The sequence below is a fragment of the Danaus plexippus genome (assembly GCF_018135715.1).
Source record: "Danaus plexippus chromosome 29 unlocalized genomic scaffold, MEX_DaPlex mxdp_36, whole genome shotgun sequence".
Classification (NCBI taxonomy): domain Eukaryota; kingdom Metazoa; phylum Arthropoda; class Insecta; order Lepidoptera; family Nymphalidae; genus Danaus; species Danaus plexippus.
The window spans coordinates 716,055-739,830 of record NW_026869857.1 but is presented as its reverse complement, the minus strand read 5'-3'; the positions used below and the strand labels follow the sequence as shown (position 1 = coordinate 739,830).

Below are 23,776 nucleotides of genomic sequence, written 5' to 3'. Positions count from 1 at the left end.
AAATAATTTGAAGTTACTTGATCAACTACATATATGTGTGCATGTGTTTTTATTGAAATAAATTTATTATTGAAAGCGCCATCTGTGTTAAGAATTTGGAAGTTTTTACCACTTCATCTTTTAATTTTATTGTATCTATATTCTGTAATAATATAAAAAAGTTATTTCTAGGTTTTATTCATAAACAATTTTTTTTCACTAATTTAGTTTTATTATGAGAAATAAATGTTTCGTCTTGTGTTGAATTGAATTTTATAAACACTGTAGTGTTTTTAAAGGTTGTTCAAAAACATTAACGATATTCAATACTGTTGAATATCTTTTCTTATGACTTCCTTCCTCTTGATGAAATACAAATATAGATCTTATTTTTTTCAGAATAATTCTTACTATTCACTTATAATATATATAAATATATATATTTATATAGATTGAAAACATACAAGATATGAAATATATCTTTATTTATTAAAACTTCTTAGTTTTCATTGAATTATTATAATTAATATATAAAATGGAGTAAGTATCAACGTCAGTAGAAAACAGTATACAACGTATATAATCATCTAAACAGTATATATTCCGTCTCTCTCATACATTAAGATTAGAGCGGGACGGCGGTATTAAAAAAACTTACTTTATAACAATACCTTACGTAATCAAGACAATATTGTTCTAAAAATTATATAATAATGAATCTTCCATCTCTTTCCCTCTCTCACTGTAAGTTATTGCTATCTCGGTCCTGCATTTCAGTCTAACACCTTAACTTTACTATTGCCTATTTGTAACATCACCAATAAAGATATATTTTGTCTCTTTCACTGCTCCCTGTATTTATATTGCTGTCTCGCTCGCCCTAACCTTGAGCTATCCCCGTCAAGCTCATAGTACTATTATTTAATTGTCTGTCTGTTTCACACCCGTATGTAATATTATTGCCATCTCGCTCTAACAACGTCATGGCTACCACGAAGCCTCTATCAATGGCACATCAATTTATGAACGAACGTTAATAATAAAAAACAAATATACAAATAAAATATACGACAAAAATTAACAAAATGGCGTTACGTATCAGTTTGTACTTGACATCTTTGATTCGTGTTGACTTTAATGGAAACATTAAGAAATTAAATCTTAATTAACATATAATATATATATTACACCTATAAGTGTTCAGTTTGTTTGTCTGTTAGAGGTACAACCGTCTCCCGGTAGATGGCGTTGTCCAACATTTTCTCTCCTTCAGGCGACACCCGCTTGTTCTTATCTAAAACATCAAGTTATATTACACTAATATTATCTCTACTTGTTCAATGGACAGATTTAAATTCAACAAATAAGTGAATAATCAAACAAACTAAAAGGTTCCCAGCGAGCGTTTGTTACCTCCTTCCTCTTAAACTACTGAGTAGATCTCAAAGGAACTACACACGCCAGTAGATACGATCTTAACCGACATGGCAGAGAGAAGTTCTAAGACTCACCATCTCTCCTGGTGACGAGGGTGAACAGAGCCGCGTGTAACAGAGACGAGACGAGGGCGAGGGCTGCGAGGCCGCGGAAGGAGCTCCTCCCGCCGCACCAGCTGTACAGCAGCCCCCCCACCAGCGACCCCAGGGCGAATCCTATATTTGGAATAATATATTGCTGTCCCGCTCGCACTTAATACAAACGTACATTTCGTCTCTCTCACACATCAGATTTCTAGTCTCATTCGTACTATTAAAGTAATATTATCTTGCATCTCGCTTTTTGAATTCAATTAAAGAGAGATGAAAAACAATATTATATATAGAAGTAAAATTTGTATTCAGTCTTATAAAGGGACTGAGTCTTCTCTAATAGTTAATGAGTATATACGTAAGTCAATGAACAATCATGTGTGCGTGTGTGTGTGTGCGTGTGTGTGTGTGCGTGTGTGTGTGTGTGTTACTCACCCACTCCGTCATCCATGCCGGCCACGATCCCCTGCACGGTGGCCGAGTACCCCTCGGGCGCCACGGACGCCGCGTACCCCACTATGGTCGAATAACACAAGGCGTATGTGGGACCTTGCATTACACCCTGGGGTGAAACAAACATATATACTGAGGGTGTATATAACAAAACAAACATCAACAGAATTATTACAGAATCGAAAACATAAAAAAAAATTAACACAGCTGTTAATATTATAATATGTAATTTAATAAATAAAACGGCTAACACGTGCCAACACTCGTATCCTATATTTAGTCACGTGAAACTGACAACAGATGGCGCCAGTGTGCATAAGTGTAAGCAAACACTACACCCCAGTACCTCAATGAAGACGAGATGCCAGGGACACTGGATGACGGAGATGAGAGCCATCCTCACGCTGTAACAGAACAACGACACCGTCATCGTCACTCCATAGCCCCAGCGTTTTATTATTTTACCTGGAGTACATAGTGATAGGAAATTATTATTATTATTACATATATATATATATATATATATATATATATGTTTTTTGTATATCATCATCATCAGCCTATCGGAGCCCACTGCTGAGCAAAGGCCTCTTCTCACATGGAGAAGGTTAGAGCATTAATCACCACGCTCGCTCAAGGCGGATTGGCGCTTTCAATCTTATAATTTGATATCAAAAGCCCAGGTTTCCTCACGATGTTTTCCTTCACCGTCAGTGGTGTCTAAATACTCTTGGAAAGTACATATGACTCGGAAGAGATCACATTGGTACTTGCCAGGCTTGGAACCCGCGCCCTCACGTCTGAGAGGCGGTTTTACCTCCAGGCCACCACGACATTTTTTGTATATATGCGTGCTTATGTTATGACATTACGTAATACTATACATTTTAGAAGCATTTAGATGTGAGCGTTAACATGGAAAAGTTTTATTAATTGGGTCACAGCAATAACATTGCGTGGCCGACTGGGTTAAGCGGTCACAGTTCAACATCAAGCTCACTAAGACAACCGTTTACTGTCATTTAAATATAACAATTTGAACATTTCAATGCACTCACCGGAGAAGTAGAAAAACACGAGCTCGCCTATGAAGCTCTGGGCTGCGACGACAACGCCCTCTACCAGTTTAATCTTGGCCATTGAGTCTGTCTGCTCCGCCAGCTCCTCTAGAAACCTTCAGGAGACGGAACATGAGGAACAAATGCTTGTAATTACACCGTTATTATATTACAAATATTGATGTAACTCTCCAACAAAATAGATCATTTACGAGGATAACGAAAACTATTATACATCCCTTAAATTCCTCTCAGTACCCATTGGAACTCATAACACTATATCACTAAGCTTCACCGCTCCAGGCGATAGATGGCGCTAGGTGGTTATATTTTTTAAAATCCACGGAACACAAACAGCAGACATTACCAAAACATATAGTATATGATGAAGCTGTCAAACGTGCCGGCGACCACGGCGAACGATATGAACAGCAACACGCGGGGTATTTTCAGAACCTCCCGGAGAGCTCTCCCGGAGTCGTCCGGACTGGACAGCGATGGCAGCTTCAGGGATATTGAAAAACACGATTTTTTATCAACATGTAATATTTTTTTTTACGATTTAATCAAATCGATATCATAATATAGATTCCTACATTGAGTTTCCTACAAGCTGTCAGGTCGATCGCTGTAGCTATGATGGCTATGAGGAACGCCGGGGTGAAATCCTTGTATGCCCCTGATACCATGTCTATCAACCAGCCCCCGAGTAACGCTGTTACCCCATACCCCACGGTGCCCCACGCCCGTTGCGCCCCATATTTTGACCCCCTTTCGGGACCTGTAAACAGGATTTATATATATGAAGTATATACGAAAGATACGTAAAAAAGTATTTTTTTTTGTTTTAAAATTAAGTTTTAATGACTAAGTACTAATATATGTACATCTGTAATGATATATTTGACGAAATTCCTATATTATTATAAAAAAAAACAAAGCTAGAAACAGCAACATTTGTCCCAAAAAACTCTTAACATAGGAATTCCATAATCTAATACCAAAAGGCGCCAATATCGCGCGCAAAATCTAGTGAAATACAGCCTAAATTTTGCAGAGAAGAATTTCGATGCTCACCTAAAACATCAAAGCAGACAGCATCTCCAATACAATTGGCTACATTGAACGCGACCGTCCCCAAACACATCAGAACTACGAATGCCCAGAACTTGGCCGACGAGTAAAAACTACTCTCATCTTCCTTATATCTCCTATCCTCTTCCAACACACCCACAATATCAACCCCTGAACTGTTCACGTCTCTTTTACTCCTATTCTCTATCGTGTCCTCGTAACATATTAGATTGCAATCTCCTTTAGGTATGCATATCGTCTCTCCTTCTCTAACTTCATCTAACGTCATATGAAAGAGCGAGCAGGATATATTTCCATCATCCGTATAGACCGTGTTGATGAATGTAGCGTTCGACAGGTATAATTTGAAATCATCATCCTCGGAGCAGTTCCAGTGGCAGGTATACTTCTCCAAGACGCCGTCACCTTTCTTCTCGTAATGCTTCAGATAAACCGTATCGTTGAGATGGTACACTGATTCCAGTAATGGAAACCTCGTCTGGGGTTCCTCTGGCATTGGCAAAAACCACAAACCGCAATAAGATCCCGTCATCACTAGTATTAAAAGCATGAAGACGAGCTTCCTTTGTCTCTGAAATGATTGAAATTAAAGTATTCAATAAAATTAAATGGACCAAAAAAAATTCAGAATACTCTTCTCTCGTCTTTGGGGAGGAGAAGAAGATTTTTGTCTGGATGATACTGTTTTAGTATAACTATATTTATCTGATAAGCGGAAATAAAGAAAAGGGAATAATGTACCGGCCAGAAGTCGACCACATAACCGAACAATGGTTTTGCAGCTGCCCATAATAGAGGCAGAACAGCTGTCACCATCCCCATGACAGCTGGAGAGACTCCCAGCTGTCTGCCGAACACGTTCATTTGGGGAAGAAGAGGTCCTAGCGCTGGAATGGGAAATATAGAATTTCAGAAATTTACAAACTAATTCAGTCCTATATGCATAGCTTGTGATTTTGTCATATATATATATATACATATATAGTTGTCCAGAATTTCCCAAAGTGAGCGATAACGCCATTTTATGGGCGCTGCAGGCCTAAAGTGGGTGATAGTGTTGATGGTTTTTGAGTAGGCGAGGAAATGGCAACGCAAAAAAATAATTTAGTCTCAAAGTGGGCTGTAGACAAAACAACTTCGACAACCCTTGTTGTTAGTCTCACATCGTGTGTATGAGGTGTGCCTACATAAACCATACTTTTAGTACTTTTTGAGTGATTTCTAAATATATTTAAATAAATTTATAATAACATATCAATTAAACAGACATGTAACTTAGGCTTTTTGTTCCGAACTGAAGCAGTGACTCGTTCTCCATTCATAAAACTGTGACACCCACTTACGCCACGACCTGTGATTGGAAAACTATAAACTCTGCTTATTTAATTTAGTCAAAAACTTGTGGTAAGGTTAAATCTTTTATCTAATCCAAAAATCCCACAAACACATTCCAATGCTCCAAACGATGGCTTTCCTTACACGAACGGATCCGCGTTCCAAAGGTAGTTCATTATACAGATATATAGAAGCGTATAAAAGCATATAAATTGTTTTACGTCTTAATTAATAACTTTAACAAAGAGTTTAAATTACAAATAGATTGCGTTTTGATTTGGGAAACAGGATAAAATATAATACATCTAATATTTCTGTACGCTTGAGGATTCTCATCATCAAATAATGAATTTGATACGATCTAAAACTACCCCCAAAAAACTAGTAATCAAGTACGACAATGTGACATACGCCTAACACATTTTTTCTATGAAATCACTGCTACGGTTTGCGGAACCCTAAAAGCCATGACAATATAATCGCCATACCGTGTAATGGCGCTCTGGGTAACGATAAAGTACATTAATTCACATATGAATGTACACATGAATTTAAATATCATCTCGGTGAAGGACGCCGCGCCGGGTCAATTTCGACCTATCCTAGTCTAGTAACGGAATTTTTTCCTATCATTGTATTTAGCTTATTTAATCTTATCTTTTTAAAACCTTCTGATAACAGAGTAATCTTTATTACGGACTGATTGTAAGATATTTATTTGTAAATGTAAATTATCTTACAGACATATTATGTGTATAAGGTTCAATGATTTAATGTGATGATACGAAATGAATATTTAGGGAACATTCATTTAATTTGAACCGATCCTTTAAATTCCCGAACGCACCCGAAGTGACGTCACAGCGATGACATTTAGTTTGCTCACTTTTACGCGGGAAAGTATTTTGTCGACGTGACTCGTGTCTTTGTAAATTGAATTTAACTTATTCAAGGTGTTTTGATTTGAGATAATAATGAGTTTGTTCTAGTTAAAAGTACTGGCTTTATAAGGCAACTTCATTTTTTTAATAATTTTGTTAGAAACCTAAATATATATATAATTCTATTGCATGTATATATGTCATTGAATTTCTAAACAGCTGGACAGCTGAACAGCTAAAAATGAATTTTGTTTAATATGAGCAAATTTAAGAATGAAAAATTATTAATTCTTCCCATTTATTGTATCGACGGAATTTGGAATCAGCATACTGAATGTATAAGAAGAATTAAAACGTGCAATTACGTAATTACTTACGTAAATATCATGAATTACGTAAGTTAATACTTAACGAATTCATAAAAAATCAGCAGATCATTTATTTAAATGATTTATATATTCCCAAAATTTTCTTTACACCACATAGACACTGTTAAGAGCCTTTCACTACACCTCTAGCTCTAAATCGGCTGTAATGCGACATGCGACAGATGGTTTAACATTTGAGACAAAATAAAAAAAAGATTTTGTTTAACAATAACGAAGGATAATAAAAATTTAAATGTAAATTAAATTTGTTATCATCATTTAAACATATTACGTTAATGTTGTATATTATATATGTCGGCGCAACGACATTTAAAAAACCATTATAAAGGGTAGTTGTTTCATATGTATTTCACTTTAGAGGGTAGATGTGACATAAACAATGTCAAGGCGTTGGTAATAACTTTAACAAAATTATTTGTTTTATAGATCGTCGTACGATTTGTATTGAAGGAAAGTAAATGGCAATTCGTATCGTGATTTGTAATATGTAAAGATAAGTTATTTTGTGAGTTTTAGTAAAACACAAACTTGAACAGTAACCATTTTGTAATCAATGTTATTCAATTATGATTTCTTTAAATTTTAAATAGCAATATAAAGTTTAGTTGGTTTAATAATTGATTACGAAAACTTTTGTAATGATTACTGTCTATTTGAATTACTACGAATAATCTTTGTAAGTTATTATTTAAAATTAAGAGTAAATGTAATGACTCCACGAAAACCATTTATATTCGGAGACATCTGTGGCGAGGACACAGTGGTGTGAGAGCTATCCAGGAGAAATTACTAAGTGTTAGTTTAAGTTGAAAATAAAGTGGTGCGAGTAAGTGAGAGTGCTTTATTGGTGAAAATGGATAACCTGACAGGTGGAAATAGTGTTACGTGACGATAGCGTCGCTGACGTCACAGCTTCTAATAATCAACTTGGACATGGCTCTCCGACATATATACTAGCTGTAGTAACTTGATCACAGCTAGGCTTTACCACTTTTAATATCTCCTTATATTTTTTAAATAAAAATTAAAAAAATAAAAAATAAAATATAAAGCTTTAATTTGAAACAACATCAGTTTATTCTATACTAGTTTTTGCCCGCGACTTCGTCCGCGTTAACTTCAGATTAGTAATATATGTATAAATAAGCGGACGAACTCCATTCCACCCTGGAGGCCATAAACAGCCAGATAGTGGAATTTATTAAGTTTATTTTTCGGGAACTTGGTGGGAGCCACAGTGTGCGTCTGACGTTGAGGGCTTGAGGCGCGTGAATTATGACTGCGGGAATGCGTTGCTTTCCCGCGGTCATAAGTAACTCATGTCCTTTCCTAAGCGTCAAACTATCTCCTTACCAAATTTCATTTAAATCTGTTCAGTAGTTTAGGCGTAAAAGCGATCGGCCCTCCTGAATTTTCCCATGGTATTGCGTCATTTTCGCGGGGTATCAAAATATTATACCAAATTTCATGCAAATTGGTTCAGTAGTTAAGGCGTGATTGTGTGACAGACAGACAGACCGAGTTACTTTCGCATTTATAATTTTATATATAGTACGGATTAAATATAAATTTCCGCGAGTATCATAATATATGTGTATCTTATTTCTATAGCAATAAGAGTCATTTCACTTTGAAAGCGAAGGAATACTCCAATTGAGGATACGACAATTACGTCACCTTGAACTTCGAGCGTCAAACTCAATTTGGCGGTTCAAATGACATATGTCAAACGCTAGGGTTGAAACAAATGTTTATTTCAGATCGGATACAGCCAAATAATATAAAACAATTTGTACATACAAACGAAAATTAATTAATAAATAGGTATAAAAATTCATCAAAAATAATAAATTCTTAATTTATATCGAGCTGACGACCCTATATTGATTTAATTCTACGAGTGAATGTTTTGTCTGAATACTAATGGACCTTTGCAATTCAATATGGTCCTAAAAAAACATATAACAGTACTTCGTATGAATGTTTAATATTATGGCGCCAAAACTATAAAAATGTCGTAATTTAAATAAAAATGGAGGTCTTATAGCGGAATAACATATAGTGTACAAGTGACCCTTCATTCAGTACAGTTCTCGCGGGAACATATCAAAAAGGTTTGCCTACTACAAGTTTGTATGTTCACACTAAATACGACCCGTTTTCGGTTTTCCAATCTTAAATCTTCGCACGTTACAGCGTTAATTGAATAACAGACGTCAAACTGTAAGTACGTAGTGGCGATGAAAACTTGTGCTAAGCATACAGTTGTTTTCTATACGTAGTCACTTAACGTAATATATATAAACATATCACTTGAGTAATATACTATATATATAATAGCTTTTGCCCGCGACTCCGTCCGCGTAAATATCAGATTTCTTCTCTGCCACCACGGCCACTGAACCGACCGCACTACATGGTACTCGTGTAGTTTCAGGTCGTAATGATATATTTTATAACTTAGTAATTTAAATTATAGGTAGTGTTACGATAGAAAAATGTGCTTGCCAAATTCAACCAGCGTAAATTCGGGATCGGTATTCAGGATAATGGTAGAAGGTAGCTTGCGTCCGTGTAGAGATATCCATCTGTGTCCATACCAAACTTCATCAAAATCGATTAAGCGGCCTAGCCTTGAAAACGTAACAGACGGACAGACAGACAGCGTTGCTTTCGCATTAATAAAATTATAGTAGGAATTACAAAAAATAAATTTAAATAATTAATAAGTAGAAGAGGCCGGAGACATCGTTATAGTAAATAAATACATGATAATGAGCCATTAATGATAGTTTGAGTTATTTGAACAAAATAAAAAAATATTACAAGGTTAATTGTCTAGTAGTAGTTTTCTCCATCACACCGAGCCTGCTTAGAATTCCTTACTGGGTCCGAGAGAAGGTTACAAACTTAGTGGGACTGAGCAATATATATGTATATATAAATAAAACTAGTGTCTGTTTGTTCTGTACAAAAACAACATTTTTTAAATTTCCATCTGTCCGTTTGTACTGGCTTATCTCTGAAACATGTAGAGTGAATTCAATGGAACTGTCACTATGGTGTATGTGATGAAACGGGAAGGGACTTAGGTGGTTTTCACAAATAAAAGTTTCAGTTAATAAATAATAATCTACATATATATATATATATATATATATATATATATAAGTAATTAAATGGATCTCAAAGTAAGAGTGGTAACTTTGTCTTGGTTTTAACTTGAGATAAAACAAAAATGTTTAAATACACAATATTACACACATGATGCTGATAATAGCAAACTTTGATAAGAGGACAATAGCTCTCTTTATATACAAACACCAAATTATTAATATATATATATATATTTATTTATTTAAAAAAAATGTATAAAATAATTGAAAATATGACAATTTATAAAAATACATGATCAGGGTGATAGCGGAGGTTGGGGGTGATCTCTCACCAGCGGATGAATCAGAACAAACCTTGATAATTCATCCGACAGACTAAAAATATTCATGAAGGATTTTTTTTATTACTAGCCACATATAAGGAGGTTTTATTATATTATTATATATGTAATTAAATTATTTTTATTATTATTTATCTGAATGCTACTCGATTTTATGTATGAGTATAGATTTATTACAAGAGACTCGTTAGTGTGCTACTATAATAATAGCATCGACATCTCATTTGCATGACGGGTTCTGTAGAGAAAGTTGTTTATTGTCTTGCGTATTAAAAAAAATATTCGTTATCATATGAAATTAACAATTCTACGTATAAAATTAAAAAGATAAATAATGTTACAATTAATGTTGACTCACCTGCGAAGAAAAAGAAGAAATGTATCTTCACTGGCAACAAACCTTTGTCTATTTTGAACTTCATTTTAAAAAGAAAAATAATTTAATTTATCCCGCACTAAACTTTTTACTAACGGTTACGGATTTTAAAATTAAATTATTTAAACATTATAATAGATTTAACACAACTCTCGAAAAGCATTCATTTTAAATATATTATCAAGCAGATTAGATGAGGCTGTATGTTGTTGTTTACTTCTGAGACTGCTATCAAATAACAGTTGTCATATCTATAATGGTCATGATAAAAATAGGGTTGCCATGTTACTTTATTCATAAATACTCTGTTTGTTAAATAAAAGGTGAAAACTGTACTATTTTATTAAATTTTACCATTTTAAACTAGAAAATTCAAATATTTTATGTACTAAAAACCATTGATCATTTCCTAGGCTCAGAACAACACGCGCTTATTTTGAAGTTTTTTGAATTATATAAAAATGGTATATGAAAAATCTAAATAGCAAATATTTTATTTACTTTAATTAAAATTATATATGTCTTTGTAATTGTATTGACAAACTATATTTATTAATGGTATGTATGCGTTTTTATTTTTTCTTGGTTGGACGAACTAAGCGATCGTCATATGTCAAACAAAGGCGGAAAAATTCGAATTTCAAAATGAGTTTGTGAACTTTTTCAGCATTAAAATCATGAAGAGGCTAAATATGGAGGAGGAAGAGGACTTTGTAGGTTGCATTACCTGCATGTCCACAAATGATTTATGCGACCTATTTGTTAATTACGCAAACAATGAAGAAACTTACGCCCAAATGCTTGAAACCTGTTTCGAAATAAAGGTTACATTTTTAATTATAACCAACATTTAGACTTCTGTGTCGGAACATATATTTTATCTTTGTGTCTTAAACTCTATTCATATTTAAGTGTTATTTAAGGTAACAAATGATTTTAAATACATATGTGCAATTTGTGTGGAGAAATTGGAAAAATCCTACGAATTCAAAGATCAGACGGTTAAGAGTATTGATATGCTTCAATCCATTAAAGGTAAGAATATTTACGCTGTTTCAAATTTAGCTTTACGTCTTATGTTTCTCGTTTATTATTTTAAACGAATAATATTGTTACGTCTTTTATCGCAGGCAAATTGAAAGTTAGTTAGATTTTTTCTACGATTCGTCCAAAATTAGGTTTGATATCCCATTAGTTGTTAGAGACACCGTTATAATACCCATGGCTAATAGACTGTACCTGGTTAGTTAGATATGACTTTTTGCTAAACAAATGCTGCCTGTAAATTTACTATGTTGCCTTTTTAAACTAAATACAGATATGTGTCGATACTATAGCTGGTAAAGGTTTATGGATTATGAACTTTTAAGTTTCTTTAAATAAACCTTTTTATTCCATACGAAAAACTCCTTCGTGTTTCCCCCACACAGTACTCTAGCCTATAATTCGTTCAACAAACAAAATGCCGACATTGGCAAAATATTCCATGTTTTCAGTGAGAATGAAGCGATAACATTAAAAAATCTGTCTTTAGTAGTAAAACTTGTTAGAGCACCGTTTTGTCTGGTTACTTTGAACACTGAATTATATTTTACCGAGTTGTTCAGCATCATATACCAGAATCTATATTTTATCTGACAGTAAAAATATTAGTTACTGTAAAATTAATAATTTTGAGAAGCAATCTGCATGATTGAACGTTTATCTTCAGTAATTTAATTGTTTAAATGAGGCTTTAAGATTTATATAATTCAATTCAATTCAATTAACTAATATTTGTTTGTTATATTACATTATATATAGTCTAGCATAGTCTGTGGTAAGTCTAGACTGGCTGACAGGCTAGACTAGTCTGAGAACTTGATTTATTGTTTGCTTATAAATTTATTTCCTTAGAGGAAGAGTATCTGGATGAGGCGATCTTTGACGATCCGGACAAGGATAAGTCCAGGAAAGCCGATTTGAATTATGAGGATGGTAATGACATTAAAGATTACATTAATTTGTGTTTGTTTGTGTATTTGTGTTATTACAAAACAAAATTTAATCTTACACTTGAGTTAGATTAATTAAATATAGAAGGAAGAAATCATTGAGAAGGACCTGTAACTTCTGGAATCTCAGGCAGCTGGAACAGGTTATTCCAGAGTTCCAGCTTGTGACCTGTTTTTTTCACTGTATATATCCCATTGAAACTAAATTAATGTATTTATTACTTGATGATCCAATAAACTACTGAATAATTCTTGATGAAGCTGAATTTAGCTCTAGTTCTCCAAGCTTCCGTCCCTCATATCTGATGGGATCCTGTCTCAAGACAGGATCCGGCTGGTACCGAGCAATCAATAACTTGCCATATCTATTATAAGACTTCCACGTATATGTATGTTTTAGTGTAACTTGTTCTCATAAAGTTTTTGTAGTTAATTTAGTCATTGTTATATTTGAATTTAAATAATAACAAGTTTTATGAAGGAGTTGGTAAAAATCCTAGATGAAGAGCATGAGATCGAAGCGCTGGACGAGACCCGCTGTATCTACTGCGACCTCCAGCTGGGGTCGTCGGAGGAGGTGCAGCACCACGTGAGGCTCAGACACGGTCTGGAGCCCCGCACTGGGCGGAGGGTGACACAGTGCCACCTGTGCGGGGCTTCGCTGAGGGACCTCGCTGACCATATAAACAGGTGACGCTAGTTTATTAGATGAGATCTGACCTTCGGCACAATGTAAGGCTGTGTTGAAATTTTTGAACGTTCGTAACAAAAACAGGCCTATCTTTATTTTAAATCTATATATATCAGCTTTTACCAATATATGTTTCCTCTAACTTCGTCTCTGATTGTTTTAACCTAAATATTTGCTCTCCTCTCTCTCTCTCTCCTTCCATCCAACAATCCATCCAGACCACAATCCATCCAAAAAACAATTCCTCCATCAATAGATGCCACAGCAGTTCGGAGACCGAGCGCCAGTACGGGTGCCACTTCTGCGACAACGTCTACAACAGCAAGAAGGCGTGCTTCACGCATCTCAGGATGAAGCATGGATGTGAGGAGCAGTCGTATAGTGTTGTGATGAAGTAGGCTGGCTGCGGAGGGTTACCTGATAGGAACCACCTTATAATAGGACCTTTCTGACTAGGGTAACACTCGGATGATAGGAATAATCTGATAGGAACAGTCTGACTATAGGAATATACTGATAGTAGGGTCAATCTGATGATAGCTAGTATAACGGGTATAATATTTCTGCCGTTTTCAGCCCGAAATGACCCTTCGCGAGTTATAAATATCTAGCTAATAAAAAACAAACAGTCTCTCTTATTTCAATAAAACGGGGATGACTTTCCTGTCATTGTAAAATGCATCACAGCAAAATGTATCCAAGAGTTGTCTTGATCCTAATTATGCCGTACTTGGCGACTATACCCAGAATCCAGATATTGCGCAAAAATAGTTGCCCAATTGCCACAATCGGTTCCCGGTCAGCTCATACAAGCAGAAAATGTTATGGCTCATGGCCTGGTCCGTATAATATATCGGTATTTCTATGAAATGTCTGTCAGTGAAGCTCTGCAATGACCACACTCCGAAGTACTCGTCACGCGACAGGAAGAAGTGCCACATATGCGGCAGGGACTTCAGCCAGAAGCAGATCCTGAACAACCACCTGTGGAAGGCTCACGGGTTCGAGGTTTGTACCTCACGACAAGACCTGCAAAAAAATATGAATCACTTAACTTGATGTGGCTACGGTTTTTGGAACATTTTAAAGTGGGCTCTAAAAAATATAGGATTAGTCGATTTTTCTCGAGTTCTGATTAAAATTTATATACGAAATTTTTTGTTTGTCCTCTTCTTTGGAGGAACAATTTTCAAATTCATTCAAAGTTAGTTTATAAATTAATATAATAATTTCGCGTGTGCAATACTTACTAATAGTATAGAAAAACATAGAAGTACTTAGTCGTCATTTCGTGGTTCAGACTTGTAGGGAATAAATTTTAATTATAATTATTATAAAAGACATTTTATAACGAAAAAAATAATACAGCGTCCACTCAAGAGGCTAAAAAACGTATGTGGTTAGAAAACTCCTGAATCTATTTTGATGGAACTCGTAAAGTCATAGTTAAGGCATAAGAAAAACATGAACTAAATTGCGCAAGGTGGAGAAGCGCAAGGCGTTCTTCTGTCCGCTCTGCTCGGAGCGCGTCAGTTACGGCGCCAACTTCAGCGCCCACCTCACGCAGCAGCACGACGTCACCGAGGACGTGGAACAGCTGGAGTTCAGCTCCATGGACGGTGAGTTGCAGCAGTAGGGGACGAGGATTATTACACATATATATATAATTAGTTTTCTGTTCGGGTCAAGCATAAAATGGCAATAAACAATGACAAGTTTTCTCTTTAGGATTTTTTTGCGCCTTGTAGGCATTAGAAGATGAAATCGGGACCAAATAATCGACTGGATACTTTAAACTTAAACAATAGTCTTTCTGGAAATTTCAACACTATATTCTGTTTTTCATTCAGTAGAAACGTTGCTTGCATACTTGCATATAGAAATTAAATGATTTCTGTTAGGAATGTGCCAACACGAGACTAACTCGCAGGCTTAGTACGTGTTGGCGCTGTTAGTTGGAGCGTGAAGGCGTCGACGTTACGTCTAGCGGGTTTTACGAAATACTTTGTAACCGTCCGTTACGATCTCGTGCTAGGAATACAATTAAAATAGAGATTTAACTTGCGCTGAGATATAAGACTGGCGCGTGGAATAAAACTACGCGTTTTTTTTTAATTATTTTTACTACATGTTCTCATCTCATCGTCTGCCCGTGATCACGGTTGCTGCTAAGCAAACGAAACGTCGGGGATATGAAAATAAATTAAATATATATATATTCCCCCCTAACTGCATGTTTTCTCCCCTAACTGCTACTTCCAAACAGATTTCATGCTGTACAAGAGCGCTATTCAAGAGGAAACCAAGTTTCGGTTCAGGAAGACCACCGCCAGCAAGCAGACGATAGAGGGAGTCAGGTCACACTACATGTGCAGCCAGTCCGGCATATACGTGTATCAGGTGAGGACGGGCAGGAGGCTGGGCTGGCTCCCGGCCTGGGTGGTGCGGACGACATAATGTCACATTCAGAACAATTAAAAAAAAATGGTGGGAAGAAAGAGGTTTTTCTACATTTTGTTATATTTTCCTGGACAACTTCAACGTTCTATAATTCCAGCTCAACGGACTGTAGGTGAAACAAATATATTAACTTCTTATATAATAAGTTTATAGTAATGATGTTTGTACTATCACTATAACGAATTTCGGGCATGTTTCACCCAGGGTAAGGGCAAACGTCCGGCCCCCGAGCGCCAGATCTACAAGACGGGCAAGGCGTGCCCGGCCCACATGATAGTGACGGAGACCCTGGACAGAGTCCTCGTCACCTTCTACAAGACGCACGTCGGACACGGCAGTTAGTTACATTCTAAAACTACCCGACACTAAAACACCCCCGCGGGCGCTCTCCGCGCTCGGCGGATGTTCTCATAGATTGTAACTCCTTAACTGCTGTCTGCCTGAACTACTTGTAACGAATGTCCTGTCAGCGTGTCCGTACTACGAGCCGCGCGACCCGAAGCGCTCCAAGCAGGAGGAGCAGGCGCTGGTGTGCGACACGTGCGGGGCGAGGGTCGCCGCGGGCAGGCTGCGGGCTCACGTGGCGGCTCACGGCCTGCACCTCTTCCCGTGCGACTACTGCGACCAGGTGGGCACGTACACACACACGCACACACAGACAAGCACACGCGCACACAGACAAGCACACGCGCACACAGACAAGCACACGCGCACACAGACAAGCACACGCGCACACAGACAAGCACACGCGCACACAGACAAGCACACGCGCACACAGACAAGCACACGCGCACACAGACAAGCACACGCGCACACAGACAAGCACACGCGCACACAGACAAGCACACGCGCACACAGACAAGCACACGCGCACACAGACAAGCACACGCGCACACAGACAAGCACACGCGCACACAGACAAGCACACGCGCACACAGACAAGCACACGCGCACACAGACAAGCACACGCGCACACAGACAAGCACACGCGCACACAGACAAGCACACGCGCACACAGACAAGCACACGCGCACACAGACAAGCACACGCGCACACAGACAAGCACACGCGCACACAGACAAGCACACGCGCACACAGACAAGCACACGCGCACACAGACAAGCACACGCGCACACAGACAAGCACACGCGCACACAGACAAGCACACGCGCACACAGACAAGCACACGCGCACACAGACAAGCACACGCGCACACAGACAAGCACACGCGCACACAGACAAGCACACGCGCACACAGACAAGCACACGCGCACACAGACAAGCACACGCGCACACAGACAAGCACACGCGCACACAGACAAGCACACGCGCACACAGACAAGCACACGCGCACACAGACAAGCACACGCGCACACAGACAAGCACACGCGCACACAGACAAGCACACGCGCACACAGACAAGCACACGCGCACACAGACAAGCACACGCGCACACAGACAAGCACACGCGCACACAGACAAGCACACGCGCACACAGACAAGCACACGCGCACACAGACAAGCACACGCGCACACAGACAAGCACACGCGCACACAGACAAGCACACGCGCACACAGACAAGCACACGCGCACACAGACAAGCACACGCGCACACAGACAAGCACACGCGCACACAGACAAGCACACGCGCACACAGACAAGCACACGCACACACAGACAATCACACTCACACACAGACAAGCACACGCGCACGCACGCACGTGTATATATATATATTTTAAAATTTAAAGCATCATTCTAGTTCCCCATCCATAAATATATGATACCTAACCTCTGGAATTCACGTTTTTCGGTAATGATATTCCTTATCACGACACAAACACACACACATACACTCCATACCACACAGCCACAAAAGATAATAAACCGTACTGCAGACAAAGCTCGGCGAGGTGGCAGCAGTACTATAGGAATATGTGATTCCAGCTGTTCCAGAACATCGACGCGTGGACCCAGCACACGAGGACGGAGCACGCGGTCGGCTCGCTGTTCTGAGACGAGCGTCACGCACACGGAAGCCCAGGAGTTAGTTTAGTTGACGAATGTAAGAATTTAATTTTTTGTTGCTTTATCAATAAACGCATGTCTGATGAGACGCTTGCAGTGATTGCTCTATGGAGATGTGACAGACAGACAGACACGCACAGGTGCGGAAATTATACAATATTTTGCTGAAATAAAGGTTGTGTTGTAACATTTTAAATGAGAAGATTGTTATATATATATATAATTTTATTTTTGCATAAGCACTGTGATAGACAAGTGAGTGGCTGGCAAGGTTAGTGTGCTCATACAGGGAGAACGTAGTAACCGACGTGTGCATAAATCGTAATAATTACATCCAAAGACATTGTCACACCCGGAAGGAATGCATCACGTGCTTTTTGTTGGACATGGCAATTTTTCATTTATTTAAACATTAGAAAAATTAATTCCCAAGTTGGGCCGGAACATACAAATATCTTAGTTTACAAGCTAATACAAGACACAGGACAGACATACATTAATATATTTCTCAAAAACATTAAAGATATGTCTTCTATTAATGAAAATTTAAAACGAGCCGAGGGTAGTTCACCCCGAAGATAGCCGAGGATAGCCGAAGTTTGCCGAACAGATTGCTCTAGTGACGTCATTGAAAAGCGCGCAGATATTACTTTGAAGCATGTTTTATTATGTAATAGTTTTGATAGTTCAAAGACATTGTCCGCTTCTGTCTTCTTGTCTTTGTAAATACTGCGATTAGGACTTACTTATCCAGTATACTGCTCAGAGCAAGTGAGCCACACGCAGTAACACACTTTAACAGATTCCTTGACACTCACAGCTGTTAGTTTCAGTAATTAACATTCTTAATTTACATACAACCGAGGCGAAGGTTTACAGTCATTCAGCCAGTGTCAGCTATGATACATTTTTATCTGTGGCATATTCTCGTTACGCCCTGAGCGCCGCGTCAAGCTCTTGCAGCTGTTTGGCCGCTCGTCTCAAAGCCGCCGCCTGTCCAGCGCTGCTCTCATTCAGCGCCGCAGCGCTCTGCTTCAGAGCACTCAGTCTGGCTGCGGCACGAGCTCGCTCCGTCGACAACAACCTCCTCGCTGACGGACCTGATTTATACATACATTATTAATATATATATATATATGTGCAAATGGCGCCATCTGTGCCGTATTAATCAGAATATACTATAATCTTATATATGGTAATAAGTCATAATGAATAACTATGACTGACAAATTAATTATAATAATGAAAAATTTTATTTTTGTGATGGCAACATTTAAGTACCAACTTTCATTTGTAAACTATGAATACTGGATCAGCCATTTTGTAAGACATTACTGGAAGTAACGCTGAACATTGAAAAACTAATCTGAAACTGTATCTCTAACAATACTATGTACTCATGAGAATGTCAAGTGAAGTCGGGTCAACGTATAGTATATATATGCAAGTATTTAACCGAGCAGTGGTATGTAGTCCCCGGCGCGCTCAGCTCGCAGGTCCAGTGTGAACCAGTCCATGATGTCTTCGGAGTCGGACGAGGGCAGCTCCTGTTGGAGTCATTATTGTTTGTTATCCATGTCACTACCCGTGAACGAAGAATTCAATCCAGTCAATTCAAATATAAGACGTAACAAACATACATACATATACATTAAGCAAAAGAAATATTTTAACACGAAAATATTTATATACACCAGCTGTTACCCGCGACTCCGTCTGCGTGAGAAAAATAATAAGAAACTATGACAAAAGTTCAAAGCCCCGTATGCGCCCTGCCTCCCTAAGTTACTTTTCATTATATCAGCTCCCTGCCAATAAGTCCCGTTGAACGCGGTTCAGCCATTTTAGATATTACAAACAAACAAACACTCGTGTTGTGTTTACATATATATAAAAACAGGGGTTGGTGATAAAAAAAACGAATTTTGGGTTGTATTTATTTTTGAGGCCACATTATAAAAAAATAAAATTTCGTTCTAAAATTTAAAAAAAAGTTTAAGGGTAAACAACCCTTATCACTAGGGGGTATGAAAAATAGATTCTCGACCTACTCAATATGCTCACCGATTCTAAGACCTACTCAATATGCTCACCGATTCTAAGACCTACTCAATATGCTCACCGATTCTAAGACCTACTCAATATGCTCACCGATTCTAAGACCTACTCAATATGCTCACCGATTCTAAGACCTACTCAATATGCTCACCGATTCTAAGACCTACTCAATATGCTCACCGATTCTAAGACCTACTCAATATGCTCACCGATTCTAAGACCTACTCAATATGCTCACCGATTCTAAGACCTACTCAATATGCTCACAAAATTTCCTGGGAATCGGTCAAGCTGTTTCTGAGGAGTACGGGGACGAACATTGTGACACGAGAATTTTATACATAAGATATATATATATATACATGTACTAACATCATATAGGCTCTCGTCATCAGGCTCGGAGTCCCCGTCAGTGGGAACCTCTTCGTCCATCCTCTCCGGCCTCATGATGCGCTGGGCATCTGACTCCAGACCCTGGAAAAAACAAATTCCTTTGTCACTCTAACATCAAAAGTAATAAACCGATTCGGATGTAACTTACATGCTGGTGACCGAATATAAGTAATCAGAAAAAATATAATTTAAAATATATATAAATATATATACTATTATATTTAAGATCAAATTAATCTCAGTGACATTACTTCATCCAAGTCAAACTGCTCTTCATCCAAATATTCCTCTTCATCAATGATCTCTGGAACATTTTTCTCGGCCGGTTTCGTTTCTTCCCGCTGCATCCTCGGCTTGGTCGCTTTAATCAAGTCAATATATATATAAAAATAAAAATAATATAACAACTTTGTTTATGGGAAAAGTGCACACTTTCACACATTTATGTGTGTGTGTGTGTGTGTACCAACCTGTATCCTTAACATTCCTGCCGTCTCTCATGGCACTGACACTGGACTTGGCCGTGCTCTTGGAAGCCACATTGTTGCTCTTCCTGGTCACTCCGAACATCCTCTTAACAATCAGACGCTCATCTGATGACTTTAAATTAATTTAGTAGATTTTTATACACATATATATATATATATATATATATGTCAAAATATAGAAAATAAACCACAAACAGTCAAACTTCACCTTGATTTTGTATATATATACAAAATATCCTAACTTACTTGACATTAATGTATTTTGACATTGAATTGTTGATTATTATAAAAATGACAGTCGCATTAAAATCTGTTCATCCATTTCAGAGATGACATGAGTCAGGTACAGAGATATATATATATATATAAGGCTTACCAGGTCACTGTCTCTGTCACTCTCCTCGGGAACAGCCTTGGTCGGTAACTTCTTCATGATGGCATTCCTGGCTACCTTCAGGCGGGATATTTTTGCACCCTGGAAGAATACGCATGAATATCATATATTTGTGACCAAAAGCAGTATTTTTCAGAAAATTTTACACACAAAATTAACCAAATGGTTCGGTGATAGTTTAGTTGATGAAGCAGTTAGTGCCTGATATTCCAGAGGTTGCAGGTTTAAGTCCAGCTTATATTAAGAAGTATATGATTTTGACTTATTGATATTGGAACTAACTACACACACAGAACAATTATCCTTACCACAAGTTACCATAACTCAAACTATATACTTAAAGTTCCATGTGTTCCATGCACAAATCTCCTAACATGATATAATGACTTAGATATATCAACTGACTGCAAAACTATCCGTTTTTAGTTACGAACTCGTGGTAAGGTTATTGGAACAATGCGAATATCAAAATAGTGAATATTGTATAAAAATCTCACATCAAATATATATTCGTCTTCATCACTCGATCCCTGGTTCCTGTCATCGGTTCTGGTGTGTGTCTTGTTCAACTTTTTCTTGGCCTGGTTATCCTCACCGAGCATCCTCTGAAAAATGTCTAATCAATATCGTACACAGCCTCGGCTAGCTCGGATCAACTAATTACTAAGGCAATATAATTCTAGTATCCTTATTATATTTATGCGCTGATTTTGATGAAACTTTACGGTTATACAGCTCGGAAATAAGAATGAGATAGTATTTAACATATCACAACAGCAACTTAATACACTATGCATGTGGGTTATCGTTGGTTTTAAACGCAAATAGTCACAGAAAGCATTGTCAAAGAAGATTTTCAATATAATATTTTCTTAATACACATTAATTTGTCACAAATGACTTAAAGCTCCGATCTACATCAATATCTCACAAGCAGTTCATCGGTGTCATTTCCATCGTCAAACTCAGGTCTCGACTCTTCGATTTCATTGTCATGTCCGTCGGCAGCTCTTGAAGTAGTCTTGGTGTCCGTTTTCCTGATGAGGAATGTACTGAGATCACCCGGCAGTTCGGTCTGAATAAAAATGTAGGAGAGAGTTAAGATTAATTTTTATATGAATTGCGTAAAAAATGTACATAGCCATTATCACCAATTATTTTTTGGTATAAATTAATATTGAACTACAATAATTCGTCCACTAGTCTAGAACATAAGTTTTTTTACCTCATGTGAATTCTCGAAGTTGTTGAGAGCCTGTTCTATTGACTCCGTCTGATTGATGCCCTCGACTTCCATACTCATAGTCATAGTGTTCTCCTGACTGGAGTTGAAATTAGACGCATTGTGATCTACGTCCGTCTGGAGGTTAAATATACTTAGATAGAAACAAACTCGTTTTATTTGTAATTATAAAATTTGAAGTATTAGAAAAATATATTTTTGGGTGAAAAAAATATTATTATCTTAAATTTATATACACTTATGACTGCTATTTAGATGTAATAATGTCACATACACTTGGATTATAATCGTCATCGGTGAGGATTCCTTCGCTCAACCACTCTTCTTGACCTTCATCCAGCTCTTCATCTTGGTCCTTTGCTGATACCTGAAGTCAGTGAGCGATTACACATTAAAAAACAACATAATGCACTCATTAATAAGTTATAATGGAAAAATGCGTCCTCAAAAAGCATTTTTCTCGTCACATAAATTGCGAATTTCGCATAGCTGGGATTTGGTATAAATTATTTTACTGAAGCGAAAAATATTTGCGTTATTTACTATTAAAATATTTTGAAAATCAGTTCTTTGATGACTTGCCATTGTTTGCATTTAAATATAATAAACCAACCTCTATCTTCGCAATCTTAGCCGACGGTTCTTCGACTTCGGACATTTTACAAGATTATTCACAAATTATCGCTTATACTACACTTCCTTTAATATAACTCAATTCAAACCAGCCATAGTATTTCGTAGTAATCAATTGTATGACATTGACATCTTTCACTTAGGGACTCGGCACTGACATATTTTTATCGTAACAAAGAACATGGTCGATGGATACCGAAAAGTAAAAATAATTTAAATGTATTAAAAGAAGTTTTGAACAGTTTATTTTATATTTAATTTTTAATTAAAATTTTGTTAATTTTTTTTAATGTTATTATATTATTTTAAATTAACTTGCGTTTATAAAAAGAATAGTTTCTGTCCGCGTTATGTTCTTTATTGTCTTTAGAGTGAAATTAATTCACACGACTGTTTTATGTGTTCCCGAAAGGTTACATAGGAATTGCTTCAGTATTTTACATGATAGATTCAGCAACATACCCTTAATAACATTAACAGAAACATATTTGTAGGTAATAAAAAATAAAATCTTTTTTAAAAACAAACTAATTTGCCAAAATCCTAAAATTAAATATATTTTTGTTTACAAAATATTCCAGACGGAGTTTTAATTTTAAGTACACAAGAATAATAGAACGGCAGTTACTATTAATGAGCCTTAGGAATCTTAGTATGTATCACTTTCTTCAGCTCATCGGGGTACATCTGTACATTCGCTACGATAGCCGCTATCATCGTCTCCGACACTTAGTGGACATAATCTCTCTATCCTGTGGTTGCTGGTAGTTACAGATGAGGACAAAATAATCTATGCCTATATCTATAAATTTAAAGATCCGTCGAGCTGTGCCGACACTAA

The 23,776-nt window shown here is 37.2% G+C and overlaps 3 protein-coding genes across 5 annotated transcripts; 1 reads left to right on the top strand and 2 right to left on the bottom strand.

The window, feature by feature from the left end:
- Positions 1–447: 447 nt before the first annotated feature.
- On the bottom strand, positions 448–10,789 carry LOC116778638 (major facilitator superfamily domain-containing protein 6). The gene is made up of 10 exons (XM_061528895.1): positions 10,535–10,789; positions 4,856–5,001; positions 4,097–4,685; positions 3,616–3,800; positions 3,387–3,523; positions 3,020–3,135; positions 2,308–2,426; positions 1,944–2,070; positions 1,491–1,631; positions 448–1,273 (listed from the first exon to the last, which is right to left on the bottom strand). Exons 1-10 carry the CDS (start codon positions 10,596–10,598, stop codon positions 1,170–1,172), a joined length of 1,728 nt encoding a protein of 575 aa, XP_061384879.1. The 5' UTR covers positions 10,599–10,789; the 3' UTR covers positions 448–1,169.
- A 368-nt stretch (positions 10,790–11,157) lies between these two features.
- On the top strand, positions 11,158–17,812 carry LOC116776842 (myoneurin-like). 2 transcript variants are annotated; one of them, XM_061529027.1, is made up of 11 exons: positions 11,159–11,376; positions 11,476–11,587; positions 12,449–12,529; positions 13,047–13,236; positions 13,494–13,600; positions 14,118–14,245; positions 14,721–14,856; positions 15,504–15,637; positions 15,902–16,034; positions 16,168–16,325; positions 17,646–17,812. In XM_061529027.1, the coding sequence occupies exons 1-11, from the start codon at positions 11,230–11,232 to the stop codon at positions 17,712–17,714; spliced, it is 1,395 nt and encodes a 464-aa protein (XP_061385011.1). In that variant the 5' UTR covers positions 11,159–11,229; the 3' UTR covers positions 17,715–17,812. The 2 variants fall into 2 exon arrangements, with proteins under 2 accessions (XP_061385012.1, XP_061385011.1); XM_061529028.1 differs by lacking the exon at positions 12,449–12,529 and having other exon boundaries at positions 11,158–11,376.
- A 402-nt stretch (positions 17,813–18,214) lies between these two features.
- Positions 18,215–23,072, bottom strand: LOC116776840 (uncharacterized). 2 transcript variants are annotated; one of them, XM_061529029.1, is made up of 11 exons: positions 22,916–23,072; positions 22,577–22,669; positions 22,285–22,419; positions 21,991–22,134; positions 21,557–21,664; positions 21,042–21,140; positions 20,648–20,777; positions 20,429–20,538; positions 20,157–20,258; positions 19,183–19,273; positions 18,215–18,826 (listed from the first exon to the last, which is right to left on the bottom strand). In XM_061529029.1, the coding sequence occupies exons 1-11, from the start codon at positions 22,958–22,960 to the stop codon at positions 18,657–18,659; spliced, it is 1,227 nt and encodes a 408-aa protein (XP_061385013.1). In that variant the 5' UTR covers positions 22,961–23,072; the 3' UTR covers positions 18,215–18,656. The 2 variants fall into 2 exon arrangements, with proteins under 2 accessions (XP_061385013.1, XP_061385014.1); XM_061529030.1 differs by having other exon boundaries at positions 20,648–20,750.
- Positions 23,073–23,776: the final 704 nt, after the last annotated feature.

What these genes read in the sequence shown, in the direction of transcription:
- LOC116778638 (XM_061528895.1), bottom strand. Translation starts at nt 10,598, where the DNA reads ATGAAGTTCAAAATAGACAAAGGTTTGTTGCCAGTGAAGATACATTTC. An exon ending in CGGCATGGATGACGGAGTGG is followed by an intron (nt 1,632 to 1,943) that starts GTGAGTAACACA and finishes TTCCAAATATAG; the next exon opens with GATTCGCCCTGGGGTCGCTG. An exon ending in CCTCGTCACCAGGAGAGATG is followed by an intron (nt 1,274 to 1,490) that starts GTGAGTCTTAGA and finishes TTGATGTTTTAG; the next exon opens with ATAAGAACAAGCGGGTGTCG.
- LOC116776842 (XM_061529027.1), top strand. Translation starts at nt 11,230, where the DNA reads ATGAAGAGGCTAAATATGGAGGAGGAAGAGGACTTTGTAGGTTGCATT. An exon ending in AAACCTGTTTCGAAATAAAG is followed by an intron (nt 11,377 to 11,475) that starts GTTACATTTTTA and finishes GTGTTATTTAAG; the next exon opens with GTAACAAATGATTTTAAATA. An exon ending in CTCGCTGACCATATAAACAG is followed by an intron (nt 13,237 to 13,493) that starts GTGACGCTAGTT and finishes CTCCATCAATAG; the next exon opens with ATGCCACAGCAGTTCGGAGA.
- LOC116776840 (XM_061529029.1), bottom strand. Translation starts at nt 22,960, where the DNA reads ATGTCCGAAGTCGAAGAACCGTCGGCTAAGATTGCGAAGATAGAG. An exon ending in ACTTCGAGAATTCACATGAG is followed by an intron (nt 22,135 to 22,284) that starts GTAAAAAAACTT and finishes ATTTTTATTCAG; the next exon opens with ACCGAACTGCCGGGTGATCT. An exon ending in GTGACAGAGACAGTGACCTG is followed by an intron (nt 20,778 to 21,041) that starts GTAAGCCTTATA and finishes ATTAATTTAAAG; the next exon opens with TCATCAGATGAGCGTCTGAT.